The following is a 19,931-nucleotide window of genomic DNA, read 5'->3' as shown; positions in this document are numbered from 1 at the left end:
ACACTACCTCTTTTTCTGTTTCTCTCTCAGTGTCCCTCTGTCTTACACTCACACACCCACAGACACCTCTGTCACACATGTGTATGCTATCACGTACACACACACACACACACACACACACACACACACACCGACACCTGTCACACATGTGTATGCTATCACGTACACACGCACCGACACTGACAGGTATAAATAACCCTCTCACACAAATACAAACAGAAACAGGCTGAGTCACACACGCTCTCTCTCTCTGTCTCTGAAACACACACACACACACACACACACAAAGAGACACACACACACACACAAAGAGACACACACACAAACACACAGACACACACACACACACACATACACACACACAAACACATTGCCACAGGAAATCCCTCTTCCTCTGCCGCTAATTAGAATCTCCTCTACTTATTTATTCCATTACTGGAGCCATCGCAGCGGCATGCTGCCCTGTCAGGACACAGAAGGCTAATGGGAAGCACACGTCAAGGCCCCCGCCACACTTAACCCTGTAAAAGAGACAAACACAGTCGGAGCAGCGGCCTCCGTCTTGGTCAGGTTTGTCCCTTCAGCCTCTCCTCGCGGCGGCAGCAGCAGCAGTAGCAGCAGCAGCAGCAGCCCCCTCTGCCCCTGTGTCTCTGCCCCTGTGCCTCTGCCCTGAGGTCTGGTTCACATTATCAGGCCTCCACCTGGCAAGTCCTTCATTAGCATTAGCGTAAGCGCTAGCTGCGCCGAGCTCGGTTCAATGTTGAGCCCCGGGGGCCGTTCTGCTCTGTGGCAGGGGGTCGGGACGGTGTACGAACATCAGAGGGTTTTTTCTTCGATCGCACACATTGAACAGACAGCCCTCTCGACTTTTTTGAATTTAACAAAAAGTGTATTTGATTTGTATTTGATTTGAAGGTGAGTCACGGACTGCACCTTTAAATGCCCACTCAGGAGCAGCAGAAACAGCAACAGCAAGAGCAACGATTCAAACCCGTCCTCTCATTCATTTCCCCTCCTCTAGCCTGTTCATCTTTGATACATAATCTTTGATGCTGTATTACTGGAACTCTCCCTTACGCCAGCCAGCCTTTTAAAATGGATTACACAGCATTTGGCACTCCCTTAAAAGAACAGGAAGGAGCGTTCGAGCGGATCCTTTTACAGTTTGTTAGCATAACTGTGGGGTCCCACTGTGCCACTGAACACTTGTGTGTACACACTTCCTGAACATAGTAGCGCTCGAGGCTAAATGAGCAGTAATGGACCGGAGCACATAAATGAGCATCTTTTCTTGGGCGTAGACAGAAAGGACTTCCTCTCTGTTGTGTACATTGGGATTGGCTGTTATACTGGTGCTTCTTCCTCTCGCGGATCTCCAAAGCTCTTGCAAATCTAAGTAATTAGATTCACTCTATCAGCCAGTGTTATGGCTGACAGTGACAAGAGTCATCGAGATGCACGAGTGGGCGTAGAGGCGTTTGTCATGACGTGCCGGTTTAACAGAGCGGGTCCATTGGACTCAGACTCCATACATGAATACATAAGTGTGTTCTGCATAACGAGCGTAAATATTGTCAGTCTGCAGCGTCCCAGGAGGAGATGTGCATATTTCCACAGGGATAAAATATGGCCGCTGAACACAGCTTTGACAGCTTTGTGTAAGCCTCAGTGAGCAGTTATTTCAGATAAGTCGCCACAGCGGTGGCTGTTTTTACAGCAGAGATGCCTATCTAGCGAGCGCTCTTATTTATTGATACGGCTAGCTCTGCAGAGATGTAGCGTGAATGTGGTTTTGTGGAGGAAGAGAGAGAGAAGTTGAGAAGAAGAAAGCTTAAACACGCTCAGGCGCTAAGTTTCTTTTTCTGTCTTCCCGAGGCGCTGTGTTTGTTTATAATTATCAGCCCAGCAGCACAGTGGGAAGGTGGGAAGGCGGCCACACTCCACACTCCACACTCTCCCTGCGCAGACGAGTCACCTCGCCTTATAAGAGGGGTCTCAGTGGAAAACACATGGACTTCTAGAATGTGTGTGTGTGTGTGTTTGTGGACTGTGATTATGCACACATATGTTGTTGCTCAGTGAGCCAAAAACATAAGGAAAAAGAACATCTTTCCTTGTCTGTAAATTTGTGTGTGTGTGTGTGTGTGTGTATGTATGAACTGTAGTTGTGTACGTCATTGTTTATGTGTGTGCACGTGTGTGTACTCAGTGGATGTCTGGTGTGTGTGTGTGTGTGTGTGTGTGTACTCAGTGGATGTTTGGTGTGTGTGTGTGTACTCCTTGGATGTCTGGTGTGCGCACGTGAGTGTGAACTCAGTGGATATCTGGTGTGTGTGTGTATGTGCTCAGTGTATGTGTGTGTGTGAATATGTGTGTTGTTTGTCCTGGCTGCTGCTGCCCCTACCAAACATGTGTGGGCCGTGCCCAGCATGCTGATGGGTGATGGTAGTGCACTTGTCTTCTGTGGTGATGCCCGCCTGCTACCAACCCGAGCCAGACAAGGACACCACCAGCCTGAGATCCCCCACTCCCGCCCCACCCTCCACACACACCTCATCTCACCCCTACCCCCTACCTCTCCCCCAGATTACCTCTCTCCTCCCCAGTCTTGTTTCCATCCCCCCCCCCTCCCTCTCTTTTACAGTTTCTCCATTTGAAGGCAATCATAAGCTCCTCTCACTTATCTTCTTATTCTGCTGAAGCCACCTCAGCCTGTTGCTCTGCACTGAATACAAATGGCAGTCTCCCCAAACAACCGCCTCCTGTACGTGTGTGTGTGTGTGTGTGTGTTGGGGTGTGCGGGGGTGGTTGAGGCTGGCTGGTGGGGGATGTGAGGCACTGATAAGAGCCTCTTCAGGCCGCCATGCTATCAGGCCTCCACAGCTGGAGCTGAGAACAGCTGTTTTGGGAGGGGAAGTGACATCAGTGCCCTCGGAATGAACAGACTGGCGTGGCTGGGCTGACACTGCTTGCTTTTTAAGGCTGAGAGGAGAGCATCTAGAATGAATCCAGTGGTAGTGTCAGAGTGTTAGGGCAGACTGGGCCTGTATACACACACACACACACACACACACACACACACACACACACACACACACACACTCACTCACACATCTAATACACATCTTAATGCCTCCTCATCAGAGGTTTGTCTGAAGGGACCTCTCTGCTGAGCCAGAAACCTGTGATGTGATAATTAGATCCTCTCTTGAGGTCTCCCCATCTGACTTTCTTCTGTCTCTCTCTCTATCTCTCTCTCTCTCTCACTCTCTCTCTGTCTGTTTCTCACTCTCTCTCTCACTCTCTCTCTATCTCTCTCTCTCACTCTCTCTCTGTCTGTTTCTCTCTCTCTCTTACTCTCTCTCTGTCTGTTTCTCACTCTCACTATCTCTCTCTCTCTCACACACTCTCTCTCTCTCTCTCGATGTCTGTTTCTCTCTCTCTCACTCTCACTATCTTTCTCTCACTCTCTCTCTCTCACTCTCTCTCTCTCTCACTATCTCTCTCTCTCTCTCTCACTCTCTCACTCTCACTCTCTCTCTCTCTCTCCCTCCTGCAGAACGACACGTGGACTGAGCTCTACTCCTTCGCCCTGTTTAAGGCCATGAGCCACATGTTGTGTATCGGCTACGGCCGCCAGGCCCCGGAGAGCATGTCTGATATCTGGCTCACCATGCTCAGCATGATCGTGGGGGCCACCTGCTACGCCATGTTCATCGGCCACGCCACCGCCCTCATCCAGTCCCTCGACTCCTCGCGCCGACAGTACCAAGAGAAGGTGAGTGTTTGTGATTGTGTGTGTGTGTGTGTGTGTGTGTGTGTGTGTGTGTGTGTGTGTGAGGATGTGTGTGTGTGTGTGTGTGTGTGTGTGTGTGTGCTCAGCATGATCGTGGGCGCCACCTGCTACGCCAAGTTCTTCGGCAATGACACCGCCCTCATCCAGTCCTCGTGCCAACAGTACCAAGAGAAGGTAGGCAATGCACAACCCACAGGCGATGAAGCCCATAGCCCACGTGTGTGTGGGTGTGTGTGTGTGTGTGAATGCATGTATGTGTGTGTGTGTGTGTGTGTGTGTGTGTGTGTGTGTGTGCGCATTCTTGTGTTTGTGTGCATGTGTGTGTGAATGCGTGTGTGGGTGCATGGGTGTGTGTGTGTGTGTGTGTGTATGCATTTGCTTGCTTGTGTGAGCTTCCATGTGTACGTCCTTGCGTGTGTGTGCGTTTGCATATCCGCACACGTGTGTGTGTGTGTGTGTTTGTGTGTGTGTGTGTGCGCGTGGATGGGCCACGTCCACATTTCATCGCTCACGGAGGCGCTCGTCATGCGCTGGAGATGAAACGCTTTGACGGGACAGCTCTCGGTTTGATCCCAGGGGAGGGCTGCGGCTGCATCTGTGTGTGTGTGTGTGTGTGTGTGTGTGAGTGTGTGTGTGTGTGTGTGTGTGTGTGTGTGTGTGTGTGTGTGTGTGTGTGTGTGTGTGTGTGTGTGTGGGGGGGCTGCGGCTGCCTCTGTGTGTGTGAGTGTGTGTGTGTGTGTGTGTGTGTGTGTGTGTGTGTGTGTGTGTGTGTGAGAGTGTGTGTGTGGGGCTGCGGCTGCATCTGTGTGTGTGTGTGTGTGTGTGTGTGTGTGTGTGTGTGTGAGAGAGAGTGTGTGGGGCTGCGGCTGCATCTGGGCGCTGCTGCTCTGGTGTGCCCTCATGCCGTGTGCCATAAGAACCACCTAGTTGGGTAATTGCTGTGTCTTTGTTCTCTAATTGCAGCATCTGGCTCGTGTTTACAGCGGTAAACAGGGCCTGCGACTCCCTGCCCTGTCACATACCATTTGGCTGATCCTCAAATCCCTTTAGGTTCATCTCTCTCTCCATCTCTTTCTCTCTCTTTCTCTCCTATAGAGATTCTCTGTAGAGAAGAGATAGAGAGAGAGTATAGAGAGAGACAGAGACGGAGATAATCATCTCATTTCCTAGGTCACAGTTTGACCTCGGAGAGAAGCGTGCGCTAGAGCGATTGTGCTTCTTATGACTAGGGAAGAGCAATAGCCCCCTGCTAATATTATCCAGTCCTGGAGGCTCGCTGTCACTTCACATTAAGCAGGAGACAGGAGATTGAAAGCCCAGATGTTAGGCTGAGAGAAAGCTTCTCTTGCTCCTGTTTTTGTAGCACTGTCCGGCACCAGTTATGGTCTAACCGCAGCCAGCTAGGAAACGCCAGGTGTGTGCGTGCATGTGTGTATGCGTGTGTGTGTGTGTGTGTGTGTTCTTGGTGGAGGGGGAGTGAAGAGCACAAGCCCGTATTTCACCTGCCGTGTTTACAGAGGCAGACCAGGCGGCCATGATGCCAGTTGCAGGCAGGCTTCAGGAGCTCACGACACAGCAGCAGCAGCACAAGAGGCAGCCGAGAGATTCCAGATGGCGGGGGGTGCGGGGGGCCGGGGGGGATGGCGCGAGCCCTCCTGACCCCGCGAGGAGACGAGACGAACGCCGTAACGAGACACTCCTGTCCTGTCCTCTGTCAGTCCGACTGCCACGCCGCACGGAAAACTCCCCTCTCCCTTCCTTCCCTTCCCTCCCTCCCTCCTCCACTCCTCCTCTCCTCTCTGCGAACATCTTCCCTCTCTCCTGCTCCACTTCTTTTGATCGTGTCTGAAATAATGATGTAATGCCACACACACAGAACCAAAGGGCCTGTCAGGCGTGCTCATCACTCTGGCCTGCGGGAGCCAGCTGCTTCTCGTTATTAATCACCAAGAGCCGGGCTGTGCCAAGCTGTGCCAAGCGGCGCGCAGAGCATCGCCGCGGGCGGCCCGACGTCGAAGCCTGTCTGACATCAGCGATAGCGGCGACCTGGATGGTTTGTAGGCTTTGTCAAATCTGCAAAAGATCCTGACAGATGAGAAGCCTTTTGAAATCGAGACACAACAGAAACATTAGGCGGGGGTTCATTGCGGGCTTGTTTTCCGAGTAGACGCGTGCTGATTGTGTTCTAAAACAACAATGTCAGAGTTAGTTCAGACCTTCAAAGAGGAACAGTAGCTTGCTGCTCACCGTTTTGGCGATGAAAAGCATTGATTTATCAAAATGTATACAGGGGTCTGTCAGGGCCTTTGTGCTCAAAGTGAGAGTGCTGTTGCTTATTGACACAGCTATCTATCACACACTCACAGACACACACACACACACACACACACAAACACAGATGCACACACATGCATGCGCACAAATATGCACACACCTACACATATTTATCTGTTCCTATCAAGGTGTTTCATTAAAGCTTGGCTCTAGTATACCCGGGAGACACAGAGAACTTGTGAAGGTTGCCGGAGGCTAGGCTGTAAGCTTCAGTTCCCCAGCGCCGTGCAGCCGTGCTCTTCCTACAGTAGAGATGTGTGCCCAGGTCAGTGCTAGCAGCAGGACATGGAAGCCGCAACATAAATGGGTGACTCTGGATCAGTTTAGTGTCGCGGGGTCAGATGCAATTTCGCCACTTCATAACAGAGTGCACAGCCTGCAGACAACATACCGCAGCTGTGGGATTGACTATTGTCAGAAACTGTCAGAAATGAGGCTGGCTTTTGTCCTAAAATGTGCCCTACGTTTTGACAAAAAGCACAAGTCGGTCACTTTGATCCCTGTATTCCCAAGCTGTGCGTCTGGTTTTAGCGTGTTTTGATCACACTCCACATTCTCTCCCATGCACATTTCGTCCAAAATGCTTCCACGGTTGTCTTCGGATGTATCTTGCATTGTATGTCTGCCTCCACGAGACTAGTAGCTGTCTCTATAATGAGACAGCATGTGTGGTCCTGCCAGAGGTGATGGAGCCCTTCCTCCCTCCTTCACAAGCCCCCCATCTTCCCCCATCGTTGCCTGACAGGTGACACTGCTCCCGGTAGACAAAATGGACAGAGGAAATTGGCTTTTATGTGACGGCACTTTGGCTGCTGAGGACGATGTTTTTACTCCAGCGTGAAGGCAAAGGTCTCCAGGACTTTGGTTGCTCCGCTCTGCTTCACAGGGTACCATTAATCTGCTCCTCGTAAATGTGCACAGCTAGTTTTTATTTATTATTATTATTATTATTATTATTATTTAGTCAATTATTAGTGTTGGTATTGTGAATTCTCAAATGGAAATTTTCACTTTAATTTAGTCTAGCCTGACAACAGACATGCTTAGAATGGCATAGCAAATCTCTCAACCATTTTGGGACTACCTCACTCTTGCAAATCTCATGAGACACTTGAGACACGTGAGACACTTGTGAGCACACGAAATGGGATATCTTGTGTTGGGACAAGGTCCTTTGCGTCGTATAGCTGTGAGACACAGAGTTTGTGTCCCCTAACAAATTCCTGTGATATGTGAAGCTAGCAGTCTTGACAAGTTCATGCACACGCACCCATTCCCTGTCTCGTTGGGTAGATAGCCGTAACAGCTATGTATCAACCCACGCTGCCTTGAAGGCCCAGCTTCCTGTGCCATAAAAAAACCTCTATGAGCCTCGTAAGTCTAAGTCCACTGGTTGAGGGGAACAGATTGGATTTCTAAAAGGCAATGAAAGTAATAGTTTTATATAAGAACCTCGAGGATATAGCCCTGCTCAATATGTCTCACTTCACTGGGCTTATTTCATAGGATGGACGGTGCGTAATTGAATTGCTGAGCTGATGATCCATATTTACCCTCTGTGCCATGAGTGTGTCATTGAGCAGCCAGTGTGGATGCATAGGGTTTGAGATTATGGCTTAGAGGTCTATATCTGACCTCTGACCTCTTTGCATTAGTTGAGGTGGCATAAATGTCTGTTTTGATATATTGTGTTGAATGACACATATTGATTGCCTTGGGTATTGTGTAAGTTTTGTGTTGAGTTATGATTTTTAATTCCAATGACTGCTGATCTCTTGCAGTGCGTGTAGCATTTATCACCAATCCTTATGCGTCGTTTGTGAGTTACGCAAGCTGTAAATGTAGCCTAGGTATTGCATTTTCTCTTTCTTGTTCTTGCAGTTTGAGTGGAAACAAAAACATTGAATTGGTATAGGGAATCCCCAATGACACTCAATTCCGTCCTTGAAAAAATCCGAACTATTGCCCTATACGGCATGGTCTGCATGTGTGTGTGTGTGTGTGTGTGTGTGTGTGTGTGTGTGTGTGTGTGTGTGTGTGTGTATGTGTGTGTGTGTTTGTGTGTGTGTGTGTGTGTATGTGTGTGTGTGTGTGTGTGTGTGTGTGTGTGTGTGTGTGTGTGTGTGTGTGTGTGTGTTTGTGTGTGTGTGTGTGCTTTGGCTGGCTGGGAACTCTCCGGACTGTGAGTTCAGCGCGTGCGTCTCCTCAGCCCACTCCTTGTGGCTATGAGTAGCGTTGTGTCCCGCTGTGATCCTCTATCAGAAGTGACTTGTGGCCTGTGGACAGGCTCTGACTCACGCCCCGGCTCCTCACGTCAGAGCACAGAACCACAGCAGCAGGCTCCTCACGTCAGAGCACAGAACCACAGCAGCAGGCTCCTCACGTCAGAGCACAGAACCACAGCAGCAGGCTCCTCACGTCAGAGCACAGAACCAGAGCAGCAGGCTACCACTGAGGAGCAGGAACGGCAGAGACATCAGCAGCCACAGTAGCAACATTAGTAGCAGCAGCAGCAACACACACAACAGCAGTAGCAGTAGCAGTAGCAACATCAGTAGTAGCAGCAGCAGCAGCAGCAGCAGTAGCAACATCAGAAGTAGCAGCAGCAGCAGTAGCAGCAGTAGCAACAGCAGTAGCAGCAGCAGAAATGGCAGACACATGCTCTATTCTGAACAGCCTATTCTTAAAAACTCTTAATTGTATACAGTAAATGTGATGTGTTCTTAAAAGCTCTTTGTGTATATATTGTACGTGCGTATGGCATGTATTGACCAATAAGCACAGAACAAGAAGATTCGTGAGCATAAGGAATCCCTGTGTGCTCATCGCTCTTATTGACCCCAGAGGAATGCATGACACATGGTCTTGAAAACAACATGCATGGTCGGAACAGAGCAGAAAAGTGAACAGAAATATGTCTGGCTACTCCTGAGACCAGACATTCATATAGCACTGCTGTGCCAACACAAAGCCAGGTCTGACAGTGGACATTTGTGTGTTGTGGAACGTGACTACACTTATTTGTGAAATGCAAAAATGAAAACTGGAAAATGAAAGAAAAAAAAAAGCCAAGTGGCTACATAAAGGTTTTTCCCCCAGAGTGTGTGTGTGTGTGTGTGTGTGTGTCGGGGGAACTCTGCAATCTGCCACTTACTGTATCCTCACTGGAGTTTCTGCATATGGCATCCAGTGGGGATAGACTATACCATGGGAGCCATGACACATGCCTAACCCTGAGTCCTGCCTGCCTCACGGGGGGGGGGGGGAGAGTTGTGAAGTGTAAATAAATATACTGAGTAAACTTAGCGGCATCTACTCTCCGTTCTCTCTGTCAGGCAAACAGCAGAGCTATCTCAAAGGACTTTGCCGCTAGCATGAAGTGGGCAAGGCAAGGTCCGTGTGTACGCTTGATGGGAGGTGGCAGAGGAGGAGCTCTGAGATCAGTTCTTGTTCGTTTGCCATGGCTTCATGTAAGTGTCACCTCTGATGTATGTCGCCTCTCAGATCAGTGGGCAGATCCGGTCTCTGGCTTCAAGGGCCCGGGTGGGGAGGGCACATGAAGCGTATTTGATTTAACTTAAATGTAAGCCTCTGTTTTCCGTCCGTGAGGATGAGACAGCCATATCATCCTTCAGAGAAAGAGAGAGAGAGAGAGAGAGAGAAAAAGAGAGAGAGAGTGAGAGAGAGAAAAGGACCAACGAGAAGCAGAGAGGTATTAAAAAACCTCTCGGAAGGTTTTTTCGAATCCACTTGTAATTAATTAAGATTAAATTAGATTAAGATCTGGATCGGCTTATGTGGAACCGGGGTTCGATTAAATTATTTTTAATGAGGATTTTCATTTACAGGCAATCATTTGTTTTCTCTCTCCATCCCGTGTTCGCGTCTGACTAGTGTATCACAAACATTGGCCCTAGGTGACACGCACTTGTTTCTATGCATAATAGATACACATGACTCATTTTAGTGCAGTTGTAGCGGCAATGTAGTAGTATCATCATGGGGATCCAATTTCATTAGAAAAGCAATCCAATCTAGAAATCATCACTTAACTGTACACCTACAGGAGCATAAATCTAATTAAATGCTGTATGAAACGCTCGGTTGTGATGTAGATGAAAAGTGTGTACACCGTGCATGTCGCGCCCCTGAGTATATATGTTCAGTAATATTGAATGATTGTTTTACTCGGAGATCGTTTCTAGAGCGAGGATATGAAACGGGCTGTAAACAGCACGCGTGCATACATACAACGGCGCAGCGTGTGTTATAGTAACGTAGCTGCACGCACCGCACACTTTCTCCTTCATTTTGGCTGGCGAGGCTGTTTACCTTGATGCGTTCCCTGTAGTGTGATTAAAGGCCTTGTAGTATAATTACCGGGATTTATGGAAAGGAGATTGCCTGGATGGCACCTTCCTTCTCATGCCTGATCTGTTCCAGACCCTCTAATAAACAGACACCAAGCTCACAGCCATGCTGAGAACGGAAGGAAAAAACGCTCAAAGCAGGGCCAACGGAGAAAAGGAAAGTGTTTTTTCTTTTAACACCCAGGCTGGGATGTGTTGCCCAGGTTTCCCCCACTGATTGGCAGCAGCTGTCTTTCTGTCTGTCTAGGCAAGCGAACAGGGACGTGACAGGACTTTGATTCATACTATCAAGACCATATGGCAGAAGGGCTTTTGTAGTGGTTCACCCATACTCTGACCACATGAATGATTCTGTATCACTGAGCTCTCTCCGGCTGTGTTCGCCGCAGGGGCAGATAATGGCCCTGGTCTCATGGAGAAGGGATTCATTTTCTAAGTGTGCGAGTCAATGGTCATCGGTGTTCCATGAAGTGCTCTGAAGAATGTCCGCCGACCACAGTGTTATTCATTTGACCTGACCATGTGCTGATGAGGTCACTTCTTGAGCCTCATGTGCTGTGAGCATGAGCTGTGCCAATCACTGGTACACTCAGTTCCTTGTCTTTTCCTCTCACAAATAACACCTCTGCCTGCAAATGAAAGAGACGTGTCTCTCAGGAGGTCTTTATTATGAGACGTCTCTCTCAGGAGGTCTTTGTTGTGTAGCAGTCGACTGGAATGGATGTGCTGAATAAATGTGCTGGCCTTATCTGCTGCATAATAGGCTGATATCTGGAATCTCAATCTACTGTTGTTACTTTATCGAGTATTATTAACACAACCCTCTAGTACAACAGTGAAGCTTGGGAGGGTTTTAGTAGTGCTAATACAGATGAGGTCTCAGAGATGTTCGAAACCTGGCCGATTTAACTTCAGACCTCTTCTTGCTTTGCGATTGACGAATGTCAGTGTGCATTAACGAATCTTCACAGAGCATACAAAAAAAAAAAAAAAAAACATGTCCCTCAGGGTAATATGATGGTAGATGATGATTGCTGTGGTAGAAGTTAGTTGTTATGGTACACTAGTTGTTTGGTTGAAGTATAATTACCTATAATGCCATTGAAACATCCCCACACACACACACACAAACCCCTTGTGCTTGTGCTGTGTCGATGAGTCATAAACTGGAGCCTATTAGGAGGCAGATCCACATCCTAACAAGACCACCAGAGACAACCACTGCTTGAGCATCATCCATCAGTACCCCAGGGTGGGGGTCTGGAGGGTGGGGGTGGTTGGGTGGGGGTCTGGAGGGTATGGGTGGGTGGGGTGGGTGGGTGCGTTTTCACCGTAAAAGCCATTATTCAGTCGGCGTGACACCCGAAGTCCTTCAGGCGGGTCTGATGAGCCTTTGACATGCTGTGCAATTATTTATTTAGCCACTGATCGTGAGGTTGCATCTCCTACCTCAGCGCCACTTTGTTTGGACTCGGGCAGAGGGATTCGCTCTTTCGTCTCAGGGCAGCGTGAAGAACGCACCCCGCGCTGTGAAAACACCCTAATTGAGTCAATAGCCTTTGTTTATCTTCGAGAAGGCCAGCGCTTCAAAACTCACCATTTATCGACATGACACGACCTGACGTTAAAAGCAGAAATGAAGCAGGAAAAGACAGCGAGGTGGAGGACGTCCTCCATCATTCACTCCTGACAGTGTGTACCAAGCCCTGTGTGGCTTTACTGAGCCCAACTCTTCCACTACAAATAGCCCACTTTGATGTCTCTCAAAATAGCCATAAATGGTGGAAGAATACAAGGCTTTTGCATTAATTATTTATTCCACATGTATGCGAATGTATGTATTTGTCATAACAAAGTTACGTCTTTTGCCCCTCGTGGCCTGAGCACAGGAGACTGAAAACAGGCGGTTTGTGTGGTAACAGGCAGAAATGGCTGTTGTTGTTGTTGTTGCAGTGAGCTTGTGTTTTGGATACAGACGGCATCATTCTGCAGAGAAGCCTAGAGGAATCTATCATCTGGTTTTATAGTCATGGCATGCAGTGTTGAAGGCTTCATGGTTTTCATCTTTTGTTGGGTCGATCCTGTACTTTTACTTGTTCATGTCCTCCACCTGTGTAATTTCAAGTGTTGCTGACTGATCTTTCACGCCTTTGATGAAGGAGTAAAATGTATGGGTTGGAGATGACTGTGTTGCTGTACAAACTGTCCTGTCATCAAAATGTCAAACTTAGGCTCCCATCTGTTTTTGTCCCCCCCTCTCCATATTGTTTCTCCTCTAGTACAAGCAAGTAGAGCAATACATGTCCTTCCATAAACTGCCAGCGGACTTTCGGCAGAAAATCCACGATTACTACGAGCACAGATACCAGGGGAAGATGTTTGACGAAGAAAGCATTTTAGAGGAGCTCAACGAGCCACTACGAGAGGTAAAAAAGAATATATTTAGTCTTTTGTTATAGGGTTGTAATGATAATATACAGAAATTGAATTATTCTGTAAGTTACTATATAATATTCTCTCAGTGAATTAGACCTCATATGATTGTTTAACTTCATAATGTTGTCACCCTGTTGTAAGTCAACAAAGCTTTGTCTGACATAGCCTCAAATACCTTCATGAAATCCAATTAAATTATCATTATAATTATGAAAGGAAACCAATACCATCCGTCGTGAAACACCAACTTGTTTTGACTAATATTTTTCCATGCTCTATCACTATCTGCCAAAAACCATTCTCTACTTCTGCTTAACTCCTCTCTCAGGAAATTGTCAACTTCAACTGTCGCAAGCTAGTAGCTTCCATGCCTCTGTTTGCCAACGCTGACCCCAACTTTGTGACGGCCATGCTGACAAAGCTGCGCTTTGAGGTCTTCCAGCCTCACGACTACGTCGTCCGCGAGGGCACCATTGGCAAGAAGATGTACTTCATTCAGCACGGAGTGGTCAGCGTCTTGACCAAAGGCACCATTGGAATGAAGCTCTCCGATGGCTCCTACTTTGGAGGTAGAGTTCAGACAGACCTAAATCGGTATCCATATGGTCGGTCACCTGTTTTCACACGGGCTATCGAAGACTTAATGGTCCTAACCCCTTGGAGCAAAGCCCTAAAATGGGTCATTCTGTTCGTTTTTGAGCTACTTTACATACAGTCTTTATTTCTATGGATGTACAGATTTCACAACAACTATACATGGCGTAAGCAGAGCTTAACTTCTGTAACACATTGTCACTGTAGGACACTACCTGTCAATGTATTGTACACATTTTAAATAACTGGAAGGCTGGGATATCTTTGGAAGTTTCCAGATTTTTAATATGGCTGTAGTGAACCTTTCGTCACAGATCACTGAGCTCAGACATTTCTCTCTCTAAGCATTTATTTTCATAATTCATGCCTGACTGCAGGTGCTCGACTGTATGGCTGAAGTATTCCAAGTGCTCGGCTGTATGGCTGAAGTATTCCAAGAGCTCGGCTGTATGGCTGAAGTATTCCAAGAGCTCGGCGGTATGGCTGAAGTATTCCAAGAGCTCGGCGGTATGGCTGAAGTACTCCAAGAAACTCTAAATCTCAGAGGCTTCAGTTCTCCTTTCCACAGTGACCCTGTGAGCCAGAACTAGCCCGAATCTTCTTCATTCAAATTCATGGTGATGTGCTTGTGCACAGGTCCTCTAGTGGCTCTTGTCCCACATTCAGATGGTCCTCAAGAGTGACGAGACCTTTCGCTGTTGACCCAGAAAATGGCTGCCATTTTTTCCCTCCTTTCTGTTCCCAGTACTCTTGAGGCAAGGTCTAGAGGTTTGATTCCTCGCCCCCATTTTTTTTTCTTTTTTAATAGACCAATAGAATTCAGTGGTGCTGCGAATGTGCCAGCCGCCAACAAGCAGGGGAAGAAGAATGCCGCACATACAGAACATGTGGCCAATTAATTACAGCAACTTAGTGGAGCAGAACTGCTATGACAGTGCAATTTGTAATGTCAACCACAGAATTCTCCAGCCAATCCCATGGCGTCAGCCCTTTGTCTCACTATACAGAGACCGGTCGTTTAGATAGTGGCAGCATCCCCCAACCTCTAACTCCATCAGGATCAAACCTATACACACAGGCATGTGATATTTAGTCCTGCATGCTTTAACCTGCTGTGATGTTAAATAAAATAATGGCATGTGAGCTTGGGTACATTTTAATGTAGCTACTCTTGTCTGAATAGGATCTGAGTGGTGAAGACAGGCTTTAAAAGGTGGTGTGTGATGGATGGACGGATGGATGGCTAGATATAGGAATGCCTTGGATTGCGTTTTCCATCCTGTGACAAGAATCGAGAGCGCTTTGTTGTCAGGGAGACGCGTCAGGGCAGGGGTTAAGTCGCGATGACACGCCAGCAGGCATGCTTCCTGTGCCAGGAGGGGCGCCCATTAATCTTCCCGACTGTAAATCCCACATCAGATATTTGCGGCTGCTCAAGATGCCCAAGGACAGAACCCTCATTCTGCCCTCTGAATGAAATGGCAATCTCGAGATTGTGAAGGAAAATTACCCATGACATTATCTCACTGTAGCAATAACTAGATACAGTTGAACACACTCAACTTGAAGGGTCCAGATATGACAGGAGCCTATTGATAACAAAAAAAATCCAAGCTGAATGAAATAATCAACAACTCTGTTGGCATGTGCATATCTTAAAGTGGAATACTGTAGAAACTGTATAGAAATTCTCTGTATTTTTGTGTAGCTTCTGAACCGGCACACACAACATGACAGCTCAGCTTCCAGCAGAGATTGCCCATTCACTTGACTGCACCTGTTAGTTGCTCAGTGCCCCAAGGCTATACATAGTAGCTGCTGGAGAAATTAACATAAAGAGCGCACACAGACATTTCCGCAAACTCAATAAATAATAAGCTAAGAGCGTCTTACGAAAAGCCAGAGAGGAAGACACATAGACATCTGCTAAGGGAGATGAGGCAAGTAATGCAAGGGAGTGATGGTTACCAAGACAACACTTAATCACACGGAAAGGTACTAACTCATACTGAGTGAACCTCAGCATTGTGTGTAATGATATCTCATCAGGCAATTGCTTTCATCCTCTCAATTGTGAAATACATCAAGAGTTGAGTGATTCAGTTGTATTGGGAGAGACGGTGACTCGCTTTAAAAACCACATTCATGCTCCTCGTCATTTCAGTACGAAATTCCACACTCAGTTTGCATCAAAATATTTGGAATTTCCCAGAGTCCTCAAGTCTAAGTTCAATACAAAAAAAAACATTCGGAGTTAATGGGCTGCATTATAATAGCAAAAAAATAGTTCCTTCTTGACTTTTTGACTCGGGTTAAAGCTTTGATTATATTTATTCCCTCGAGTGCGAAAGCCTGATGGCTGCTCTGAAGGCAAATAGACCATCATTTGGGGGGCGAGAACACTGCATATAACAGCACCATCAGCAGCTTGAGTTTATGCATTTGGACTTCCAAGGACACGGTGGCTAACCAAGCGCTACTCCTGAGGGCAGACTCACAGTCTCTAAAATTATACATCAACAGTCTTCGAGCAAAGAAGAGGTCCTCATCGGGTATTCTGACCATGCACTGCTTTTAGGGGGAAAAACTTTCTCTGAGTGGGATTCAAGTGTTTGTTTGTTTGTTTGTTTGTTTGTTCGTATAGAGATCTGCCTGCTGACCCGCGGGAGACGAACTGCGAGTGTCCGCTCAGACACCTACTGCCGCCTCTACTCGCTCTCAGTGGACAACTTCAACGAGGTGCTGGAGGAGTACCCCATGATGAGACGAGCCTTCGAGACGGTGGCCATCGACCGGCTCAACAGAATAGGTACGTGCCGGTCACAGAGGCCCAACCCATTAACCCAGTGTTAATCTGACAGGCTTTTCAGGACATTCAGGAAGACCTTCTGTACTGGGATAAGGAATAGTCGTAAGCAATACAATGCAGTTATGCGTAACATACGTTAGCGCTGTAAAGACTATTATGCAGTGTTTCCACAGGCTGTGGTAAATTGGATATTTTCAGACAACAGATCCAGAAAGAGCAGCAAACACATGCTTGCCTTTGTACTCTGTTTACACTATGGCACCTCCAAGGTAGTGTGTGGAATGGCTGTCATCTGGCTGAGTGTATCATTTGCTAAACAGAGCAACCCCCCTTCTACCACTTCCCGCCCGGCACACACACACACACACACACACACACACACACACACACACACACACACACACACACACACACACACACACACACACACACAAACACCTTTCACATTCCCACAAGGTCGGTGCTCTGCTGAGGTCACACACGGCCACACGACACACCAGATGTTTACAAAGGAGCATGATGCATGCATCTGCCACCTGCACACGGTTGCCATGGCAGCTGCATTAGATCAATTCATTCCCTGGGTTTTTTGGGGGGGGCTGATGATGAGCGCGCTGCCTCTGATCCTGTCATTGTTTGTGTTCGAACCCACAACACTGCAGTCCACGTCCCTGTTGAACAGCCTCCCGATAGGAGATGTTTGAGCTAGACGAGACAGCGCAGCACAAACCAATGTTTATGTAATGAACTGGATGAAAGGTGATGTCAATGATAATTGGGTTCATATTATCTGAAAAGGCTAGGGTAATGGTAAACAGTAGAGAATAATAATTGACAATACAATAATAATTCACATCAAAATAACCAATATGCAATTCTGACATCCTAAAATGTGGATCTCCAACGAACTTGAATAAAGGCTCTGTATGGTTTTTTTTAATGGTAAAATGAGAGAATTTTTTCTTTGTGTGTGGCATATCCCACATCTTGGACCTTTTCATTCAAGTCCACTCCTTTGTTGAAACTGCTCTCTAGAGAGCTTCACACCTCCACTACGGCTCTCCCCCCCTTCACTCATATTGTCCTTAGGTCTGCCATTTTGGCTCTGTAGCCTGGCTCAGTCACTCTGGATGCAAGACTTTAAATATAACTACACCAAAGACAAAACAATGCATAGAAAGAACTTAGTCTGTGTGGGTGCAGAGTGCATGAAAGAAATCCGAAGAGAAATAACAACAGAAGCTTCTTGGCAAAGATGTGAAGCTGTGACTCAAAATAAGCCAAGAAAGAAAGGGTGGAGGACTAAATTGAGGAACAATTATGCCCATTATCGATGTGTTGCTTCTAAGCATTATTGACGCACTGGAGAGCCAGGAAGATGGCAGCTCGAGATGGTCCTCAGATTTGGCCCCTGCTATCTGCACAAGGAAAATTGTTTTCTCCCATCAGAGGCAGAGGCAGAGGTAGAGGCAGAGGCAGAGGCAGAGGCAGAGGCAGAGGTAGCGCTAACAGTGCTAATGTGACTCAGCACAAAGCAGTCCACTCAACCTCCCAACCCCACCACCTCACGGGATGCTGTGTCTCAGTGTGTGTGTGTGTGTGTGTGTGTGTGTGTGTGCACTTGTCTGTGTGTGTGGGGGTGTGTGTGTGTGTGTGTGCACGTGTCTGTGTGTGTGAAGTGAGCTCTTATCTGAGTGCTAATCACACAGAACACATCAACAAAAATAAATGCATTCTCACACATGCAGTCTGGGTACGTGAACCTGTCCACCCCTATGAATAATGGACCACCATGCATAAACACCAGGAGGAGTCTCCCAGTGCTTTTTATAACTCAGAATGTAAATTTAATCAGGGATTTCCAGGTGGGCAAACATGCCTGTCCTCGTCAGGTGCATAGAGCCTGGCAGAAGAGGAGAGCGTGCTGTATTATTCAGCCATTTCTTTAAAAATTCAAGATGGTCTTGTGGCTTAAATATTCGACTTGCCGTAAGGAGAATGACTTTGTCTTAATATCAGCCCCTAATGTCAGAAGAGCTCAAAGTGGCCATGATGAGACTTCAGGTTAATGATGATCCATCACCGCAGATGTGTCTAAATGTACCAGATGGTGTATCGAACAAATAGTAACCCAGTTCCAGCAGCATTGTGTTCTCACTCTTTTCCAGCTTTTTCATGTATTCATCTTTTTGTACTTTTTTAGAAAGTCTGTGTCCCGTATTGTAGAAGATCTGGGATTAACAGTCCGTTTTTTTAATTGTTTTTAATTCACAGGCAAAAAGAACTCGGTCTTATTGCACAAAGTCCAGCATGACTTGAACTCGGGGGTCTTCAACAACCGGGAGAACGAGATGATCCAGGAGATCGTGAAGTACGACCGCGAGATGGTGAAGCAGGTGGAGCTGCAGCGGCCGCGGGCCATGTCCATGACCCCCTCCATGGGCGGGAGCATGTGGGACCCCTCGCCCTCCGCCCAGCCGTCCGCCATCGCCACGCTCCAGCAGGCCGTGGCCATGAGCTTCTGCCCCCAGTTCGCCAGCCCTCGGGTGGGCACAGGCACCCTGCAGTCCCCCCGCATGGTGCGCCGCTTCCAGGTCCTGCAGAACGTCCCCAGCCCTGTGTCGTCGGCCTTGCTGCTTCAGGCGGGGCAGGGGCAGCAGCAGGCCACCAACCCAGCGCTCTCCGGCGGGGCCTTCACCTCGCCTTCCCAGAGTCCCCTGGCAGCGAGCAGCAGGACTTTCCAGTACGGTTCCAGCCCAATGGGAGGGGCGGCGTCAGGCTCGCAGCTCTCGCTGATCCAGCAGCAGCACGTGCCCAGCCCCACGCATCGGCCCGCCATCCACCGGCGGAGCACACACTCCCTACAGGACGCCCGGGCACTGTCCGCCTCGCAGCTCTCCCTCCCCTATGACTGCAGCAGCGGCGGCGGCGGCCTGGGCATCCATCCGGCGGAGGTGGCCCCCAGTCCCCCCCAGTCCACGCGGGTCTCCACCACCTCCATAGGGCCCCCGCTGGCCCCGGCCCAGGCCGGTGTGGCCGGACCCCTGGTGTTCAGGAGCGCTCTGCCCCAGAGGATGGCTCTGACCCACCAGATGTCGGTGGGAGCCTTCCCGCCGGCCGCCCTCCCCCCGCTCAGGCCCGCCCCGTACGAGTCCGGACTGCCCAAGAAAGACTCCATAGTCAGCATCCCAGAGACGGACCAAATCAGAGCTAGGCTATCTTCCAATTTGTGACCTTGAGGGGGAGACCTTTTAGAATCCCTTTTCAATAGGGATTGTTTTTTGGGGGCTTTTCTGCCCTCCTAATAACTCGTCCGACCCTCCACCCCACCCCCCCCACCCCACCCACCCCCGGGACCCATGGACTCTTCTTTGAGAATGTATGAGAATGTGTGTGAGTGCAGCCAGAGAATCGCAGAGGAACTTGGAGACCAAACAGCATTAGTATACCAATACACAATACTAATTCACGCAAAGTCTGTACAATTAACAAAGCTGAGGTGTTTCTGTTTCCACACACACAAGCATAAATGTAGAGGTGGTGTGTCCTTATGCCATTTGAGTAGCTTCCTTTGCTGTTTGCTGTAGTCTTC

The 19,931-nt window shown here is 48.2% G+C and overlaps 1 protein-coding gene across 1 annotated transcript in view; it reads left to right on the top strand.

Annotated features, from left to right (window-relative positions):
• Nucleotides 1-19,668, top strand: part of hcn2b (hyperpolarization activated cyclic nucleotide-gated potassium channel 2b) — a 32,694-nt gene extending 13,026 nt beyond the window's left edge. The window contains exons 4-8 of the mRNA XM_012821603.3: nucleotides 3,560-3,778; nucleotides 12,780-12,926; nucleotides 13,265-13,505; nucleotides 16,175-16,339; nucleotides 18,614-19,668. Of these exons, the coding sequence (XP_012677057.2) occupies nucleotides 3,560-3,778; nucleotides 12,780-12,926; nucleotides 13,265-13,505; nucleotides 16,175-16,339; nucleotides 18,614-19,572 (1,731 nt within the window). The 3' untranslated portion in view covers nucleotides 19,573-19,668. The remainder of the gene's footprint in view (nucleotides 1-3,559; nucleotides 3,779-12,779; nucleotides 12,927-13,264; nucleotides 13,506-16,174; nucleotides 16,340-18,613) is intronic.
• The last annotated feature ends 263 nt before the right edge of the window (nucleotides 19,669-19,931 follow it).

Source organism: Clupea harengus, chromosome 10 (assembly GCF_900700415.2).
Source record: "Clupea harengus chromosome 10, Ch_v2.0.2, whole genome shotgun sequence".
Classification (NCBI taxonomy): domain Eukaryota; kingdom Metazoa; phylum Chordata; class Actinopteri; order Clupeiformes; family Clupeidae; genus Clupea; species Clupea harengus.
Note: the sequence above shows the minus strand (reverse complement) of the source record. Positions and strands in the feature narration are given on the sequence as shown.